Genomic DNA, 19,620 nt, shown 5'->3' on the forward strand with positions numbered 1-19,620 from the left:
GGAGGAGGGTAGAGAGAATAGTGCAACAATGAATGAATGGAAACCCAAAATCTCTGTAAATGTTTATGAAAATTAATAAAATATAATTATAGAAAAAAAATTTAAAGAAGTCTTCTGCAGCATATGTGCCCAATTCAAAACATCTAATTGATTTCTTGAGCTGTCTGCATGGGCATTGATTGTGGATGTAAAAATTAAATTCTAAATTGGGTCAATCTTTTCTGGTTATAATAATGATGTTGTTTATTGGTAGAGTTATAAGGACACTTGTTTTCTTTATGTTGATGCACACTAAAGAGAGCGTTTCATCAGTAAGTACTTCAGGTATTGCTCATTTTTAGCAAAAAGTTTATGTGAACTACATGTTGTAAACTGTTCTTGATGCAACATTTGTATCCTATTTCAGCTTTTATAATCATTTACTCAGTTTACAGACAGAATAAATATGATGGAATGATATGAATTTGAGAAACATCTTTCCTAATTTTGACTGTTTTTAGGTCTGTGTTCAGGTTTCGTATGGAGATAATGAATATTTTGAAACTCCAATTCATCTCAATGTTAACCATAATTTGTTATGATCTACACAGTCAAACGGTTTTACATAATCAATAAAACACAGGTAAACATGTATCTGGTATTCTCTGCTTTCAGCCAAAATCCATCTGATGTCAACAGTAATATCCTTTATTTCTCTTCTGAACTAAGCTTATGTTTTTGGTAGCCTCCTATTGATGTATTATTCTAGTTGTTTTTGACTAATCTTCAGCAAAATTTTACTTGTGTTCTTAATGGCTTAATTAGATGATCTGTGCATTTTATAATCTTTTCTTTTGAATAGCAACAAATATGGCTCTCTTACAGTCCACTGGCCACTTAACTCTCTTTCAAATTTTTTTATATAGACGAGTACGCACAGGGCAGCACCCAGTTGTGGATATGGTTCATTAGTCACTGGAACCTTGTTTTTCCAGTGTCTTCTGTGCAGCTTTTAGCTCTTCCCTCACTCCTACTGTTTCGTCATCATATTGCTACCTCAATGGCTGAGCATTAAGCAGTTATTTTTGATACAGTGACTCATCTTCCTTTTTTTTTAATACTCCCTGGGTCATTTAATATTTTTTCTCATAGAACACTTTAGGGAGCTCTAGTGGCCTGATGGTAAGAAGCTGCACTATAATCCGAAAGGCATACATTTAGAGGCCATCAGTCACTTCATGAAAGAAGGATGGAAAATCTCTTTCCATGTGATTAACTGCCTCTGAAACCTACCAGAGGGTCAGCTATGGGTAGGTTCTGACTCAATGGTACACAGTAACAATAACAGAATCATTTACTATTAAAACACAACAATTAGCACCCCCTACCACCACCACCAATATTCTTTCAGCCTGAGAAATGCTGAGCATTCTTCCTGCTTTTTAAAACTCTGGGTTGATGCGTATTTCACTTTGAACAATTTCTCTCATTGTGGGATGACCTTTGAAATATTCTGTTTAGCTCTCTTCATGACTTCTTCCCTTTGCTTTAGTTTCTTGACATTCTAGAGCAAGTTTCAGAGTCTATTCTGATATCCATTTTAGTGTTTTCTTCTTAACAATCTTTTTTTTCTTATGCATGTCCTTAATGTTATCACAGACCTTGTCTGGTATTTGGTCATTATGGTTCGGGACATCAGATCTATTCATCCAACCGCAAACGAATGAATTGAAAAATTATGGTACATTCACACAATGGTCTGTCTCTATGGTTGGTTTTAATTGTCTTCAGCTTTGAGTTCAGCTTGCAGATGAGAAACTGTCTCACACTAGGTACTGGCCTTGTTTCGACTGATAACATTGATTTTCTGCATTAACTTCTTTCCACAGAGAGAGACACTTTGAGTACTGTCTATTCTCTATGATGTGGTCCATGTAGAACTGCCATTTATGTTGTTGAAAAAAAGTATTTGTAATTAAGCCATTGGTCACACAAAATTCTATCACTTGATCTGTGGCCTCATTTTTATCACCAAGACCATGTTTTCCAACAACCAATCCTTCCTCCTTGTTTCCTGATGGTGTATCTTAATTACCAATTATTTTTAATTCATCTTGATAGCATGATTGATCCATTTCAGATTACAGAAGCTGATGTAACATCTTCACTTTCTTAATTTTGGATTTAGTGATTGGTGTATAAATTTGAATAACAGTAGTATTAACTGTCTTTGTTGGATGTCTGAATAAGACTGCATCTCTTACAAAGTTATACTTCAAGAAAGATAATGAAATATTCTTCTGATGAAGCACTGGATGCCATTCTTTTTCAGTTTGTCATTACTTTTGTGGTTGAATACATAATCTTCTAATTCATAATAGTCAATCTCATTCCATTTCAGCTAATATCTAGTATCAACACTCAAACTCCTTGTGTTAAGGCAGAAGTGTTTCATAGCTGACCCTCTGGTGGGTTGTCAGAAGGTTGAAAAGTGCACAGGAGGTGATGGTCTCCCTTTCTCCTTCAAGGCTGCTGCTGCTGGCTTTGAGAAGATTAGCATTTCAAGCCCTTACAGGCTATGCCACTAGAACTCATAACTAGTACAATAACCTTTATACATTATATCTAATTGTTGGAAATACCAATTTCCCTAGATTCATACACATGCCGTGAGTACTAGTGGGTGTTTGCAGCTGATTTTTCGAATTTGAGTCATACTTCCATCCTTAGCAAAAAAATATGTCATTTGCTTCTCAGAATGCTCTAAGTTGTTACTTCTTAAAAAGAAACTTATGTTTTCATGAAGCTTGAATTTTATATTTTACTTAGAAAGGTTTTCTAATAATTTAAAAATTTTTATTTATTATGTTTCTTTTCTCCATAGGAATTGTTCAAATAAGAAAGCTGGTATTAGTTTTCACCAGTTTTCCATAGTTTGTTTAGAGTAACTGAAACATTTAATAATTTTTTCCCTTTATGTTTCATGATTTCAAAAGCCAATTTTATCAAAGTTTACATTTCCACACAAATTTATATTTATTCCCAGACATTCTATTTTGTCCTACTGTTCTGCATTTATATATATTTCTTCTTTATATAACTGGAAGTTTTAATTTTTTTCCATAACTCTTTTAGAATGCTGGCTTTTTCTAGAAGAACTTCAGTATCATCACAATGAAACCCTTTACTTACAGCTCCAAATATAAATCTGTAAATATTTTAAGTAGGCTCTTATCCATCTCTTTTGCATTAATATGCCATTCAATTTCTCCCACCCAGATCTGATGCACATGAATTCTTTATTTGCTATTTTCAGAGAGGCAGGGTGTAGAATAGTTACATAAAGCAATAGGAAAGCTTCACCATGACATAAAAATCAAGCTGAAAAAGAAATTTAGCACAGAATATGCCACATAATCAAATTTAGCAGGTCTATTGAGACACATAATATATTCATGAACCCCAAAAACTTCAGTTTATATATTAAGCAAACAAAAAACCATGGGTGCCTTTGCCTGCTGTCCTGTGATCAATGAACAACAGGCTTAAGTGATGACAATTCCAGCCTGTCTTAATTCTAGTCTGTCTAGTACTGAGTAGTTTACACTTAAATTCTGTTGATCAGCACACAGGCCTAGCAGATGTGACAAAGTGGTCATTTATGCACCTCTAAGATGGGTAAGTGGGGGGAGGAAATCAATATATCTGTAAAGATCCGTAACTTTTTAAAATTTTATACTAGTTTATTTACAAAATTCAAATACATTGTTTTTGAGAACAGATTCTTCCAATTTCCCTCACCCCCCATCAAATTATACAACTCCATGATTAATTCCCCCTCCCCAGCACATCCTCATCTCTTTGCTTCCACCCTCCCCTCCAACCCCTTTGGATCCTTATAGATCGATAACTTTTTAATGTATGTTGTTGTTATTGCTATGTGCTTGCAACTCATAGTGACCCTTATACAAGAGTTCTGAACCCTGCTCTATCCTGTGCCAATCTTACTGCTTCTGACACACCTACCCTCATTACCCTAGTTAGTGAGTCAATCCATCTCACCCAGGGTCTTCTCCTTCACTGTTCCTCCACCCTCCCAAGCATGACGTCCCTCTCCAAGGACTGGTCTCTCCTTGGAACATGCCCAAAATATGTCAGATGAAGCCTCAGAAACCTTGCCTCCAAGGAGCACCCTTGTTTCACCCTCTCTAGGACAAACCTGTTTGTTCTCCTGGCAGTTCATGGCATGTATATTCAATACTTTTCCCCAGCACCACAGCTCAAAGGCATCAATTATCTTTCTATCATCCCTAGCCATTGTCCAGCTCTCTGACACATAACAAGTAATACGAAGTCTATGGCCTGGATCAGGCACACCTTAGTATCCAAACTGACGTTGTTCTTCAATACTATGGAGAGATCCTTGTCTGTCTGTCTTTTAATGTATACATATCTTACATTCTGTGATAACAAATACATACTCAATTATTTAAGCATTTTTTTTCCTCACAAGTGATTTAAAAATACATCAACTTACCGTTAACATATCATCACATTTCATATCTGGTGTATCTCCATCTTCACTCTTATTGTAGAATTTTCGAAAAAAATTGAATGCCACCACTGTGTACAGGTATACCACAACAGCTAATAAGCCAACAGTTAAGACAAGCTGTAAAGCAATGTGATATTGAATATGTATTAGAGGAGGGAGGCATTTATTGACATGGTTGATGTTCGTGTGGGAGTGGACATTCCTGTGAATTCACACACCACAATGTTTCCGGGCAAGAAACTGACAACACCTACCCCTAATTGTCTCATCTTTACTGCCAGACAGACAAGTTTGCTTTCATATTCTTTTAAATGATCAAGCCATCAGATTATTTTAAACAAAACTTGACTGCTTAGTGGGTTAATGTGAATACATGTAAAGTTTTACTTGTGGTAAGAAGCTGCACTGCAATCCCAAAGGCATGTGGTTCCAATCCACCAGGTGTTCCACAGAAGAAAGATGGGAAATTTCTTCCTGTGTGATTTACTGCCTCTTAAAACCTGCTGGAGTGTCAGGTTTGGATAGGTTAATACTAGGTTGCACACAACAACAACAAACTATGACTTAGTTTTACAGTCAAATTGATTATTAAGTATATGAATTAACAGATTGAAATGTTAATTTCTAATCAGTTAAGCATTTGGTAGTAAGAATTTAATTAACTTCTTCATCTATTTTTTAAGGTTTCATTTCTTGAAAGAAATCATAATTTTAATAAAAACAACAGAGAGCTCTGGTGGCCTGGTAGTAAGAAAAGGCACTACAATTCTGAAGGCACACAATTCAAATCGACCAGCTGCTCTGCAGGAGAAAGATGGACCATCACCTCCAGTGTGATTAAACTGCCTCTGAAAAGATGCCAGAAGGTCAACTACGGGTAAGTTCCAACTCAATGGAACACAATAACAACAACAATAAAAATGATCTCATATTTGTGTGATGATGTTATGAGTGGGAACATTATTTTTCCTTTTGAATGTGTGGCAAACATTTGTTTTTCTTCTGAATCACATCCAAAAAAAGTGAAAATAGGAATTTGTGTGGAAAAATACACAAGTATTACTTATGCAGGGTGTAAATAATTTTAAAAAGAAAATGCAAAATTTTGCTTTGTTAATACATAAAGAGATAATGAAATTGAATGACTAGCTTAGTAATAAATGTTATCTTGAAGGCTAGTTTTCTTAAAGCATAAATTAACTATCTTCATTTGAAAGACTTCTCAGTTCTATACAATCTATCCTTAATCCCAACCCATCTCCGTTTCTTATGTATATATATTTTGTATGATGTGAATTTTAAAACTTGACTTTATCAAGTTGGTAAAAATACACTTCTGGCTATATCATAGAAATGTGAAATGTGCTAAAAGTGCATTTCCCTCCCTCCCTCCCTTCCCAGTCTGCTTCTCTAAGTACAGTTCTATGCCTTTAAGTGAAATTGAATGTACTGAATTAGATCCTTTAAAAAGCAGTTTAAAATCATTTGTGTGTAGGGTGCTATCTTCACAGAGGGCTTAATCATATTTAGGTGGCTTAGTTAATGAGGAGTTGTGTTGCTAAACCCAAGGCAACAAGTTCAAATCCAATAGCTGCTCCAAGGGAAAAAGATGCACTCTGCTTCCATGTAAATTACAGCTCTAAAAATTCATGGAACAGAAGTCCATCAGCAAAGACTGGATTGAGAAACTTTGGTACATTCATACAATGTAATACTATGCAGCACTTAGAAGCAACAATTTTCAAAAATATTATATAACATGGGAGAAGCTAGAGAGCATTATAGCGAGTGAGTGTATAAGAACAAATACTGCATAAGACCATTATTGTAAAAAAGTAGACAGATAACCAGTAAGATGTGTGCAGATACCCAAAGAGGGAAGTGGAAGGGACAGGCAGGCTAATGGTCGGGAGGAGGGGAAATCAAAAGGCCACAGAGTTTGGTAAGTGAAGAGAGGGGATGAAACAGAATGAAACAAAACAATGTACGTGAATTAAACACATTATAAATAAATCATTGTAAAAACCGATTTTTTTTTAAATCTATGGACCACCAGCTATGAGTTGGTTCTAACTGGATGGCAATGAGAATGAGGGGGTGATAAAGGAAACATGGCGTCCTGATATTCCTATTAGAATTATTCAGTTCTATGTGTATGTATAAAAGAAAAACCCTACACCTTAAAAATAGTTGACACAAAAATTCAGAAACTGAAAATCTTGCCAGACCTCGTAGGCAAAAACACACAAGAGAGGCAGTATGTCCAGTTTACTACAAACAGTGAGACTCACAAAGGATAGCGGACCTCTGACCACACTTTTTTGAACTGGGTAAACTGTGTGAAACTCCATGGACTTGCAAACTTCTTCCTGCTGCTACTGTGGTCCACTCTAGTGTTGGGTTTTTTTTGTTTATTTGTTTTAATTTTGTAGAAAGGGATTGATTTTATTCAGAAATGAGTAATATTTTTATTTACATTTATTTCAATGATATGTTCATTTACTAACATTAATTATTCATAATTTATTCTATGTGTGAGTTATACTGTATAATATTAATGTGAATACATCAGAGGATTAAAAGATTTCTTTTACATAAGCAGTTGAATTTCTATCAATTAGATACCATTCTGTTGGAAATAGCATTGGGGTTTAATTCCAGAGAATAATATCTTTCCAATTCTTGTTACTACTTTTTCTCAGAGAACTAGAAATTGGCTTAATAGTAAAACACGAGAAGTGACAAAATATTTAGGAAATATTTAAGCGAAAAGTTCCTATTTGATACAATATTTCAAAAATTATTTTGAGTGGCTTAGTTTAAGTATAATATTTTGTTAGGCAGCATGTCTTATTGCTTTATCTTGTTAAATAAAATTTAAAACATACAATTATAATTAAGTACACACATCTTAGCATAATATTGGCAGAATTATTTTTTAAAATTTTGGTTAGATTTATGAGTTACATCCCTTTACTAGGCTTTGTATAATATTTTAACTAGGAATTGGGACTTGAAGTATGAGAACATTTAGTTTATATAGAACCAACTGAAATCTAATAATATGAGGAAGAATATATTCATTACATAAAATCTCAGTGTATTTGTCTATATGAAATAGTTTTAAGATCATTAAGGAGCAAGTATGACACAAAGAAACCAGGAAGTAGTTTTAGAAAATAAGAGTTTAAATCCAGACTTTAAACCTCTAAATGTCTATGCTATTTATAAGGTATTGGTTCTGTTAAAGACCATCAGGTCTGTTAAGATGCATAACAAGCAGATAAAAAATCCCATGTACACCAGAGCAAAATGTTTCCTGGTCCTGCTTTATCCTTATAGTCATTGCTATGGCTGATCCCCTTTGCAGCCACTGTGTCTATCTGTCTTTTTGAAGGGCTTTCTCTTTTCACTTGACTTTACAAGCATGTTTCCCTTCACCAGGAACGGATCCTTCTAAGAAACTAAGGTAGTTTCACCATCTTTGCTTCTGGCTGTATTTCTTCTAAGACAAATTTGCTTGTTCCTCTGGTAATTATGTTTTATTCAACTTGTGCCAATAGTAGAAATCAAACACATACATTCTCTAATCTTCCTTATGCATTGTCCGGGTTTTGCATGTATAAAAGGCAATTGAATATATGATGGACTAAGACAAGTGGTATTCAGTCCTTAATGTAACATCTTTGCTTTTAAGGACTTAGAATAGGTCTTTGGCTGCAGATTTTCTCAATGCAAGATGTTTTTTATTTATTGACAACTGTTTTCATGGATATTAATTATGAAGTGTTCAGGTCTTTCATTCTCAGGGTCGCTAATGAGTCATCTATGACTCAATGGCACTTGACAACAACAACATACCAAGCCAAAGGTGGGTGATTTTAATCTATGGCCCTCAGGCCTGGTTTTAATTAGTTTTGGTCAAACATTCTTCTAAGTGGCATAGCACTAGTCTGTCCATTTGCTGTACAGAGGTAACTCATGGTTTCTATGATGCTGAAGACTGTGACACTGATGTGTCAAATGTGATAATGGCTACTCATGGTGGACAGTGTTTGGTGGAGCTCCAAGATTAAACTAAACTTGGAAGCAGGAGTGGAATCCACTTCTGAAATAGCTTGCCTCTAGAAACTCTATCAACTTGGAGAAACGATGAAAGTTATCCAAGTGTTCAGGTCTTCCATTCATAGGGTTGCTATGAATCATCTACAACTCGACAGAACATAACAACAACAATTATGAACCATAGTGAAATTGTGCATGACCAACAATTAAGGAGCAATGATTAATGTTACTTGAGCTCATGGTAATAGCCACAGCGAAGTAATGTGGCATGAGTACACAGTTACAGTTCAGATCCATATGGTTCAAGTGTTTTCTGACTGGAAAATGAACATTGTATACTATTTTACTATAGGATGGGATCATGTACAACACATACACTATATATGGTTCAAGGTCTTTGGAAGGACATTGATTAAAGAAATGAACTCGACTATAAGATGAGGGAATGAAAGACTCTGATATTAATACAAAATTGATTACCAATGGACATTTAATATGAATGAATTAAGAAATACTTCCTTCTGGAATATCTTTGATAATAAGAGGAATTTGACATAACTGGATTCCATTTTAACATGTGTTGATTATCCAAATCTTGACCAATTTTCCTCAAGAATATTACTTTATCAAGTACAGAACATTATTAAGATTTTATTTTGTTCAATTTAAAGTGGAGGAAAGAGTACATGAGTATCCAGTTATAAAATATTACATGAAATTAGGCATGAAGCACCTGACTCTTATTGCTAATGGATCAGAAGGCTGCATACAGTTTGGCTCTTCAAAGCAACAAATGGTACAAATACCATATTCCCACTCATTGTTGTCAAGTCAATCTTGGCATTGTGTGACCCGCTAGGACAGAAGTAGAACTGCCTCAGAAGGTTTCCAAGGTTGTAACCTTTATGGGAGAAGACTGCCTCATGGCTGGCCCTTCCCCACCACAGAGAGGTTAGTGGGTTCGCACCACAGACCTTTCAGTAAGCAGCCATGTGCTTAGACAACCACACCACCATGGTTCTGTAATACTATTTCTGGATTAAAATAATAGCTAATTTCTGAATACACACTTTGTGCCAGAAACTGTGCAAAGCCATTCCATATATATATAGGTTGAGGAAGACCCTCAGCCAAATGGATCGACACAGTGACCACTACAATGAGCTCTTGTGTCAGGAATTGTGAGGATGGCACAGGATAGAGGAGTGTTCAGATCTTTTCTTCACAGGGTCGTTATGATTCACACTCGACCCAATGGCATCTAACAGCTAACAACAACAAGGTTTGCAGTGCAGTCACTAGACCAGCAGAACTCCATTATATCTAGTATAGTAAGCTTCATGTATTATTTCATTTTTGGCAACTTTAAATGTTTTAAAGTTAGGGAGTTCTGATGGCCTAGTGGTAAAAAGTTGCACTGCAATCTCAAAGGAACACAGTTTGAAACTACCAGCTGCTCTGTGGGGAAAAGATAGGCAATCTCTTCCCATGCAATTAACTGCCTTTGAAAACGCAGTGGAGGGCCAGCTATAGGTTGGTTCCAACTCAATGGTACACAACAACAGGTTTTCATAGCTTATTCTCATAAAAATTTTAAGCAGGCAGGTGCTTTAACAATCTCCATCTTACAAAATGAGGAGATTCACAGATCCTAAATAATTTCTCTAAAGCCACAACAGCAACTTGTTTGATTTCATATTTGAACTCAAGTCTAGGGAGTTCTAAAACTGCCTATTCCCATGGCGTCAAAGTAAAAGGTGCAAACTTCCCATTTAATACAATATCTTTAACATGTGCACAATCACTGGAAGGTTAATTCTGTGTGTCTGCTTGTTTGTTTATGTTTTCTCTATTTCTTTCAGGGGAAAGAATGAAGATGAGGTTTTACCTGTTTTCCATTGTGAGTGACAGATGACAAGATGGTTCTTAATGTCTTGAATCCCATAGCGATGTCAAGAAGATGAGCAGCAAAAAAGAAGTTGTTGTAGTGTCCAAGAACAGACATGGTCATATACCAGGCTAAGTAGAGGAATGACTAGGAGGACAGAACAGGGCCAGAGAGGAGAGAGTCAGAAAGCAGAATGCACGACAGCTGTCAAACACCACTCTGCTTTCACTATGTCATGTGCGTACATAACTCTGTCAGCTTGTTCCTTTTTTACCTTGTTTTAAATGTTTAAATGCCACCTTTCTCCTTTTTAACAGAAGGACAGCTTGTACTTATCTTTCCACAAACATAATTAACTGACCCTGGAAAGGTCAGCAAAAGAGATCCTCAATAACATGGACTGAAACAGTGACTACAGCAAGGGACTTGAGCATGACAGAGATGGTGACGATGGCCAGGTTGGGGCAAGGGGCACATCTACTCTTCACAGGGTCGCTTTGAGTAGTCAACTCAGTGTCCTCTAACAATAACAGCTACTCTACAGCAGGTTTCTCAAGCTTAGAGCAACCGACATCCTGGTCCAGATAATTCTCTGTTGTACATACTTCCCATGTAGTATAAGACATTTACCAGCATCCCAGCCTCTAATTATTAGATTCCAGGTGCAGTGTACCGTAAGACTATGAAAAAACTCTCACAATATTGACACATGTCCCCTTGGGGAAAACCTGTTTTCAACTGAGAATCACTCCTGTGCAGTATATCGAACAACCAGCTCCCTCCCCTCCTCCTTCCTTCACTGTTACTAGCTACACCAGCGTTCACTGAGACTTTACAGTTACCAGTCTCTATATAGGGTTTTTATATTCATCTCATGATCAAGCATTTCAATTTTATCCTCCGTTAAGGATAGGAGAAAACTCAACCACTATTTGGTATCACTGAAAGTACATAAAATTAATTACAAGAGTTAACAGAATGAAGACAATTGGGATAACTTGTAGAACACCCCTAGGTTGTATTTAAAATCAGGAATTCACTTATTTAGGCAAGAAAATATGCATAATTTAGGGATATAATGAATAAACTCAAAAATCATTGATGTCAAGTCAGAAGCAACGCATTGCTGGCCTTCCAGTGGGCTTTTAGAGGCTGTACTGTAACTTGCACTGGTGGAGACTGTCCATCTTTCTCCTGAAAAGTAGCTGGTAGATCAGCATCATGGGACTTTGGGTTAGCAGAGCAACTCTCTACCCACTAGGCCACCAGAACTTTCTATAATGAATAAAAATAGAATTTTAGAAAAGCTCTAGGAAGGCTACTACTACTTCAAATAGTATCTTCCACTGTGGAATAGGGAGATATTTATTTTGGAAAGGGATGGAAATATTTATTTGGACTATAATATTTATTTTAATGGATAACAAAAAGGACACAGGGGGCTTTTAGGTGGTCACATAAATTTCATGGGTCCTATAGAGACACAAAGAGCAAGAGCAGAAAATAGTATTTTAAGAAGACATAGGGACTAGACAGTAGAGCATGCTGGGGGCTGAAGATTTGGCCTGTGTTGACAAGTCCATACTTCAGAAAAATGGCAGAAAGGGTCCAGTGAGGTAGGGTGAGGGGGACTCTGAAGTCAAGTTAAGGATACAGAGCTTTCAGAGCAAAGACCTGTCAATGAAAGTTGGTATTTTAGGGAACTTTCCATAGCACCTACTAAGTACTGTCATTGGTCCGTATCTGTACATGAACTCTCATGTTTTCCTGGCAACATTGAAACAAAGGCTTGTGTAAGCCCGATGGGCAACTGAGAAAAAGTGAACTCAGCCAAGTTAATTAAGTAATTGTTCACACATCTCATGTTTTCTATGTGGCAGAACTGTTAAGTCTAAGCAGGAGAGTAAGAGTACTGGCTAGCAGCAAACTTGGGAAGGGAAGAGGGTTGAGATACAAAGGATGGACAGAGGATTGGGATTTGGCAAATACCAAATGTACGTTTTGGAAAGATAGAGCTAAAAAAAGAGGAGTGCAAGTCAGTACTTGGAGCTTAAGTAATAAGAAAAATAAAAATATTAGAAAGGTGTTGACAGAAGATTGGCTCTGGAGTTGTGTGGCAACTGGAGTCTGATTGCTCCTTATAAGGAAAAGCTGCTACTATCCTTGCATTAAAAACTACCTTTCAGATTCTATTTGCCAATTTACGGTTCTAAAAGGCACTCACTTACAAGGCTTGATTTTTAGCTCTCAGGAGAGCTCTTAAAAATATTCAGACTAAAAGTTTAAAAAAGAAATAAATAAAAACATACTCAGACTGGGAGGCAGGGAAGAGGGGCTCAAGAAGGAGAACTACAGGAATGTCTCAGGCTTTTAAGTAGGAGAATGAGACTAATAATGCTTCCTATTAAATCAGGGATAAAACTATAGAGTGTGTCATCTCAGGAGTGAGTGGTGCACCGCCCCCCACAGGAGGGAAAGCAGAGCCCCTGGAAAGAGGGCTAGGGCCACCACAGTGTGTTCATACATTCCTATTCCACACAAGATGTGGGAATTCCCAGAAAAGTTAGCAGCAGCAGCAGAGCGTGGGTTGAATCTGACAGCAACTGTTCATAGTTCATCTAATTAACAGTGTGTTACCTATCTTCAGCAATTTCTCATGGCCAGCTGTGAGAACACAAAATCAACTGACTGTGACAAGTACTTAAACTAAAAGCCCAACCCTCCCAATGTCTAGCCACTGAAGAGTCTGGGTAGTAACTATGATCTCCTGCAGGGAGAGCTGGTGGCTTTTAGAGATAAGTGATGGTCTTTGTATTATATTTGGACATACACTTGGGTCTTAATGTTTTGTTTCCAAAGACTCTCTAATTAAAGAAGGCTCTATTAAAAAAAAAAGAGAGAGAGACTAATATTTTGAGGGGATTGTGTACCAATGAGGGAGTTTTTCTTTTGCTTTTCAAGGAGAGGAGCAAAAGGGGGGTGAGGGGGGAGGGGTTTGTGCGGGGAGAACAATGAATGAATGGAATCCCAAAATCTCTGTAGATGTTCATTGAAATGAAAAACAAACAACCTAAATTAAAAAAAAAAATAAAGAAAGAAGAACAAAAAAAAATGTATCGCAATGTTTTGTGTTTAATTTTCCATCAATTTAGAACCTTCTTTTGAACATCTATTAAGCTTTGAGGTTTGTTGTTGTCTAAATAAAAATGAAACATATACATGACTTTGCATCACCATTAGTTTTCCTTCATTAAAAATATTTCCATTTTAAATGTCCAGCTACTAAGAGATAAGTTGAGGAATTCTATCTTTCCATGGATCTTTATCAAATAAGATCTTCATTGCATGAATTGGTATCTGAGTAGGCTTCTTAAACAACTGTGTTTACATATGCAGAATTCCGACATAGTTATTAGTCTAGGAGTATTTGATATTCTGTGATGAGGTGGCCTTACATTGTCAGTGAAAACAACTCCTAGTTTCCACATCTGATACTTTACATCAATAGAGTTCAGTCTGGAATGAGAAAAAGAGAGCAGAGTTTAACAGATATGCACATTAATCAAAGAATCACAGGCTTACAAGAATCTATCAGTATTTCCTCGCATGGGACAAGATCTCCTCTGGGTCCCATCACAGACTGGTAGCTTCCTACGTCAATTTACTCCAGAATTTTGGACACTCTGCTTGACAGAAACTTGGAAAGCAAACCAACACCATCACCTTCTTTTGTTATTTAAGAATAATAATTTCTTTTTTACCTTTTCCCCTCTAAATTATTTTCATGCTAAAACTCACCTTGCATACTCAATTTATTCCTAGAAACCACAAAACTTACCACCATAGGTGTCTCAAAATTTCCTCACTAACATACATTTGTAAATGCATTCCAAGAGAATAATTTTTGGTTCAAACAGTAAAACTTGGATAGATATATGTTAGAGTTTCTGAGAGTGTAATGTGACTCTCTCTAGCATGATCACTCATGCCAAGCACACACTAGAAGATTCTCAATCAGTACATGTTGAGTATACAAAAATGTAATGGAGATACTCATGTGAGCAGATTATAAACCACACATTAAAACTCTCTCTTAATTCTTATATCTTCAGAATTTTCCACTGTTTTATAGGTTAGAAAATAGGACTTTGCTGGTTTTTTGCAGTAACTAATCTTTAGATCAATATTACTTTTCCTAAGAATATATTTTTGTGATAATTAAAATGTATTAGATGGTCTATCTCATTGGTCATGTTTCTTATATGTCTAAAATATATTAAAACTCTTTGGGTGTTTAAAAATAAATGCAGAGGACAGTTGTAAAGTAGTTAGGTAAGGGAATACAGAACTAAAATGGAACTTACATACAAAATATTATTAGGTACTTTAGGCAAACAAATGATCAGAGTCACTGTATGCCAGATGAACCACAGGCTGTTAGCTCTTAGGAGCCAATGTCCTTATTTATTATCAATCATAAGGACTGTGATATGAGCGAAACTGGTCTTCCACTAACATTTTTCAGGGAGCTCTGGTAAGCTAGGGGTAAGAAACTATATGGTTCAATCCACCAGCTGTTCCATGGGAGAAAGACAGACAATCTCTTCCCATGCAATGTCTCTGAAAACCCACTGAAGGATCAGCTATGGGCCAGTTCCTACTTAACAGTACACAACCACAACTAATATTTTCAGATGTCTATGAGAAACATAGGGAGATGGTGGTTTAGTGTTAAGGAGTTGTCCTTCCAACTCAAAGGCACTTAGTTTGAATACACTGGCTGCTCTGAGGGTTAAAGAAGGAAAATCTCCTCCCATGCAATTTACATGCTCTGAAAACCCATTGGAGGGTCAGCTAACTTGATGATTCATAAGAACACTAACAATAACATTAATAATGCATAAAGAAACAATTTATTGAATTATTTTTTTGCTATGATAATATCTGTGACAGTAAAATAAAGCTGAAGAAAGTGGAAGAACGCTTTAGATTATCTTCATTAAAAGAAATTGGTACACTGGTGCTATTTCCACTGATTTACAAAGAAAAGGTCTAGAACTCTGACCCCTAAAAAGAGAACAAATGATTGTGGAGAATTCTGGATGGCCTTTAAATATGGGTATTAACATAAAATGAATATAAATCACAGGGGGAAAGATTTACGTGTAGCATCCTTTAACTCTAAAGCATTTAGAAAGGTCACACTTTATTATCTGGTTTCGAGTGAATATTAATGTATCCATTTAGTTACAAATGTGACATATTTATTTGTTTCTCACTTTATACATTTATCATCAAACAACTCACAGTGTTTGGACTGTGCCCATTTAAATAGATGGCAGCTCAGCTTCCAAGGACAGAGCAGCCCCTGGCAGCCAGAAGGACTGATTCTTCAGTAAGTCTTCATGGCTTAGGAGGCAGGTCACATTTCAGAATTATGGAGCAAAAATTTTCAACTCGAGCTTGGAGTTTGCTCCTGACCCAATCAATCCCTGCGGTCCAGGGAAACACCCAGCCCTAACTGGCTATTATCAGCTGTGGCCCACACTTTGACGTAGGACATGGCTACCACTCTCAGTGAAGAAGCAAAACAAAACTACAAAAGGGAAACTTGTTATTCCAACAAATGGTAAAATAAGTAATAAATACGATTGTTAAAAGTTGAGAATAAACTACCAAGGGGAATTCAGACATCCTGATAGTAAGCATATACTTAATTGGTTTTGTATAGATCATGGAAAAGAATCATTCTCCCATATGACAATTGTCTCATTGGTTTGTTCCCTCAACTCTTTTTTTTAATCTAATGTTGGTACTGTGTATGCTGAGCTGAATCAGACCCATAGCCAACCTTTCAGCAGATTTTCAGAGGCAGTAAAACCCACAGGATGTAAACAGCCAGCCATCTCCTGTGAAGGAACGGGTGGATTTGAACTCTGTGCCTTTGAGATTGCAGCATCGTTTCTCACCACTAGGCCACCAGAGCTCCCTACAAACTAGTTTTTCATTCATACCTATTACACACCTATCAGAGATGATGAGGATGGCACAGGCTAGGATAGGATTTGGGTCTGTTGTTTATAGGATCGTTATTAGTTGTACTCAATTTGGCAGCAGCTAACACCACCACTGCATTTATAGATGTTGTTGTTGTTAAGTGCTGTTGAGTCATCTGTGACTTATGGCAACCCTATGCACAACAGTTCTGAACTCTGCTCTATCTTGAATCAGTCTTACTGCCTCTGACACACCTACCCTCATTACCCTAGTTGCTGTGTCAATCCATCTCATCCAGGGTCCTCCTCTTCTGGACTGTCCCCCCACCCTTTCAAGCATGATGTCCTTCTCCAAGGACTGGTCATTCTTGGCCACATGCCCAAAGAGCCTCGAAATCCTTGCCTCCAAGAAGCAGCTTGGTTTCACTTTCTCTGTTTGTTCTCTTGGCAGTCCATGGTATGTTTAATACTCTTCTCCAGCACCATAACGCAAAAGCATCGATTCTTTTGGCTTAAATCAAACACACCTTCGTCCCCAGAAATCTTGCTCTTCAGCACAGTTCTTGACAACAGATTTTCCTAATGCAATTTGTCTTTTGATTTTTCTGACTGTTGGTGCTGAGAGTGCTGATTGTGGAACTGAGCAAGTTGAAATTGTCAATAATCTCAATCTCTTCTCCATCTTCCCTGGTGCTGCCAATTGGCCCAATTGGCCCAATGATGAGAATTTCTGTCTTCTTGATGTTGAGCTTTAATCTATATTGAAGACTACAGTCCTTGATTTTCTGCAGCAAACACGTCAGGTCTTTGTCAGTTTTGGCAAGCAAGGTTGTGTTATTTGCAAAATGCAGGTCTTCACTGAGTCTTCCTCCAATCTTGTTCCAAAATGCAGGTCTCTGATGAGTCTTCCTCCAATCTTGATGCCACATTCCTCCTCATAAAGTCCAGTATCCAAAATTATCTGTTCCACATATTGATTGCAAAGGTATTGGGATAGGCTACATCCCTGATGCACACCTTTCCTTATTTTGAAACATGCAATGTTTCCTTTCTTTGTTCTGATGACTGCCTCCTGTTACAAGAATAGGTTTTACATGAGAGGACAATTAAGTGTTTAGTAATTCCCATTCCCCTCAAGGTTAGTAACTATTTCTTGTGATCCACACAGTCTAACACCATTGTATAGTCAAGGAAACATATACAGACATTCCTCTGGCACAATCTGTTTTCAGCTAACATCCATCTACATTGGCTATAATGTCCATAGTGCCACAGCCTCTTCTAATCTTCTAAACACGATTTGTACACCTGGCAGTTCTCTGCTGATATACTGTTTCAGTCATTTTTTTGTATCATCTTTAGCAGGATCTTGTTTGAGTGTGCTATTAGTGATATTGTTCAATAATTTTCAAACTCTGTTAGATAAACTTTTTTTTAATGGAAATTAATATGGATCTCTTTCAGTCAATTGGCCAGATAGTTGTCCTCCATATTTCTTGACACAATCTGGTGAGCATGTCACTCTTGACTTTCTGCAGCAAGATAGAGGGCTGTATCTATTTGGTGAAATATGTAAATTGGTATTCCATCAATTTCCAGAGCCTTGTTTTTTAACTAATTCTTTCAGAACAGTCTGAACTTCCTCATTCATTACCATTGTCTCTTGAATATGTTGTTTCATGAAATTCTTCTGTGTTAGACAATTATTTTTGGAACAGTGACTCTGTGTAATCTTTCCATCTTGTTTTGATGCTTTCTGAATCATTCAACATTCCGTCCATAGCACTCTTAAGTATTGCAACTCAAGGCTTGAATTTGTTCTTCCATTTCTTCAGCTTGAAAAATGCCAAGTGAGTTCGACTCCTTTGATTTTCTGACTCCAGCTCTTGCACATTTCATTATAACACTCTGCTTTGTCTTCCTGAGCTGCCCTTTGAAATGTCCGGTTCAGCTGCTTAACTTTTTTATTTCTTCCCTTTGACTTCTCAGCATTCTACTACAGTATTTAGAGTATCTTCTGACAACCATTTTGGTCTTTTCTTTCTCCTCTTTTTTTTTTTTCCATTCTCCATGGAAGATGTTCTTGATAACCTCCCACAACTCATCTGGTCTTTGCCTTTAGTCACAAAAGTACTAATTACAGCTCAAGGAATTTAGTTTCTTAAAATTTCAAAGGTCTAAGGTAATTACAGTTTTGACCCTCAGGGTGAAAAACAGGCCTTGACAAGTAGCTAATTGTTCTCTTGCTATTGTTATTATGAATCAACTCATAGCTGCCCCTCCAGTGGGTTTTCAGAGGCTATAAATCAATCAAGAGGGAGGAGACTGCTCATATTTCTTCTGTGGAGCAGCTGTTGGATTTCAACCACCTGGCTTTGCATCTACCCTGGAACAGGCCACCAGGACTCCCTAAGCACTTCTAAATTATTATTAGCCTAATTAATAGAAAAGGAGACTTGATGGTATAGAGGTCAAGTCACAGCTGCTGACAAAAGGTAATGGACTTATAAGCATTAACCACATTGTGAATGAAAGATGTGTCAGGGTACTTTTGTAAAGACTTTGGAAACACTATGCAGGGACTCTACTTGGCCCCTCTGTGGTCAATACCAATTAGAATTGACTTGGTTACAATGTGTTTGGGAATTTTATTTAAAAAAAAATAAATCAGGGTGCAATCAAAGACAAAAACCATTAAGCTTAATAAGTAGGTTAAAACTAGTACCAATTATATATTATGTTACATTGTATGATAGCCTGTGGTTGATTTTATATACAGTGACTCTGGCTTTGAGTATACAATTGTTTTCCTAAAGTACCAAAAAGTATTTTGTATTTTAGTTCCTATTATGTATTCACTGAAATATTTTTCAGATGGCCTCAAAATAATATTTCTTAAAGACCCAAATAGCTACAACATATACTTTTACACTTGATCTTAGCCAAAAGGCCGAGAAGCGATCAACATATATTTTTTAGACAGATCAAAAGCATTCGACCAGTGAGGCCATCTAAAATATTTTCATGATCATTATAATATTTTCCTAAGAACAATGATATTGATCTATGGAACCATAAATACTGATATTTTCAAACTCACACTGGTCAAAAGAAAAATGTCAGCAGTCGACGTTTTT

At 36.7% G+C, this 19,620-nt stretch overlaps 1 protein-coding gene across 1 annotated transcript in view; it reads right to left on the reverse strand.

The window, feature by feature from the left end:
- RYR2 (ryanodine receptor 2 (cardiac)) overlaps nt 1–19,620 on the reverse strand; it is an 814,526-nt gene that overhangs the window by 33,801 nt on the left and 761,105 nt on the right. Inside the window, exons 99-101 of the mRNA XM_006895387.1 lie at nt 13,943–14,003; nt 10,488–10,634; nt 4,517–4,651 (exon numbers count right to left, since the gene is read on the reverse strand). Of these exons, the coding sequence (XP_006895449.1) occupies nt 4,517–4,651; nt 10,488–10,634; nt 13,943–14,003 (343 nt within the window). The remainder of the gene's footprint in view (nt 1–4,516; nt 4,652–10,487; nt 10,635–13,942; nt 14,004–19,620) is intronic.

This window comes from Elephantulus edwardii, unplaced genomic scaffold, assembly GCF_000299155.1.
Source record: "Elephantulus edwardii isolate Elephantulus edwardi_28Jun2011 unplaced genomic scaffold, EleEdw1.0 scaffold00166, whole genome shotgun sequence".
NCBI lineage: Eukaryota > Metazoa > Chordata > Mammalia > Macroscelidea > Macroscelididae > Elephantulus > Elephantulus edwardii.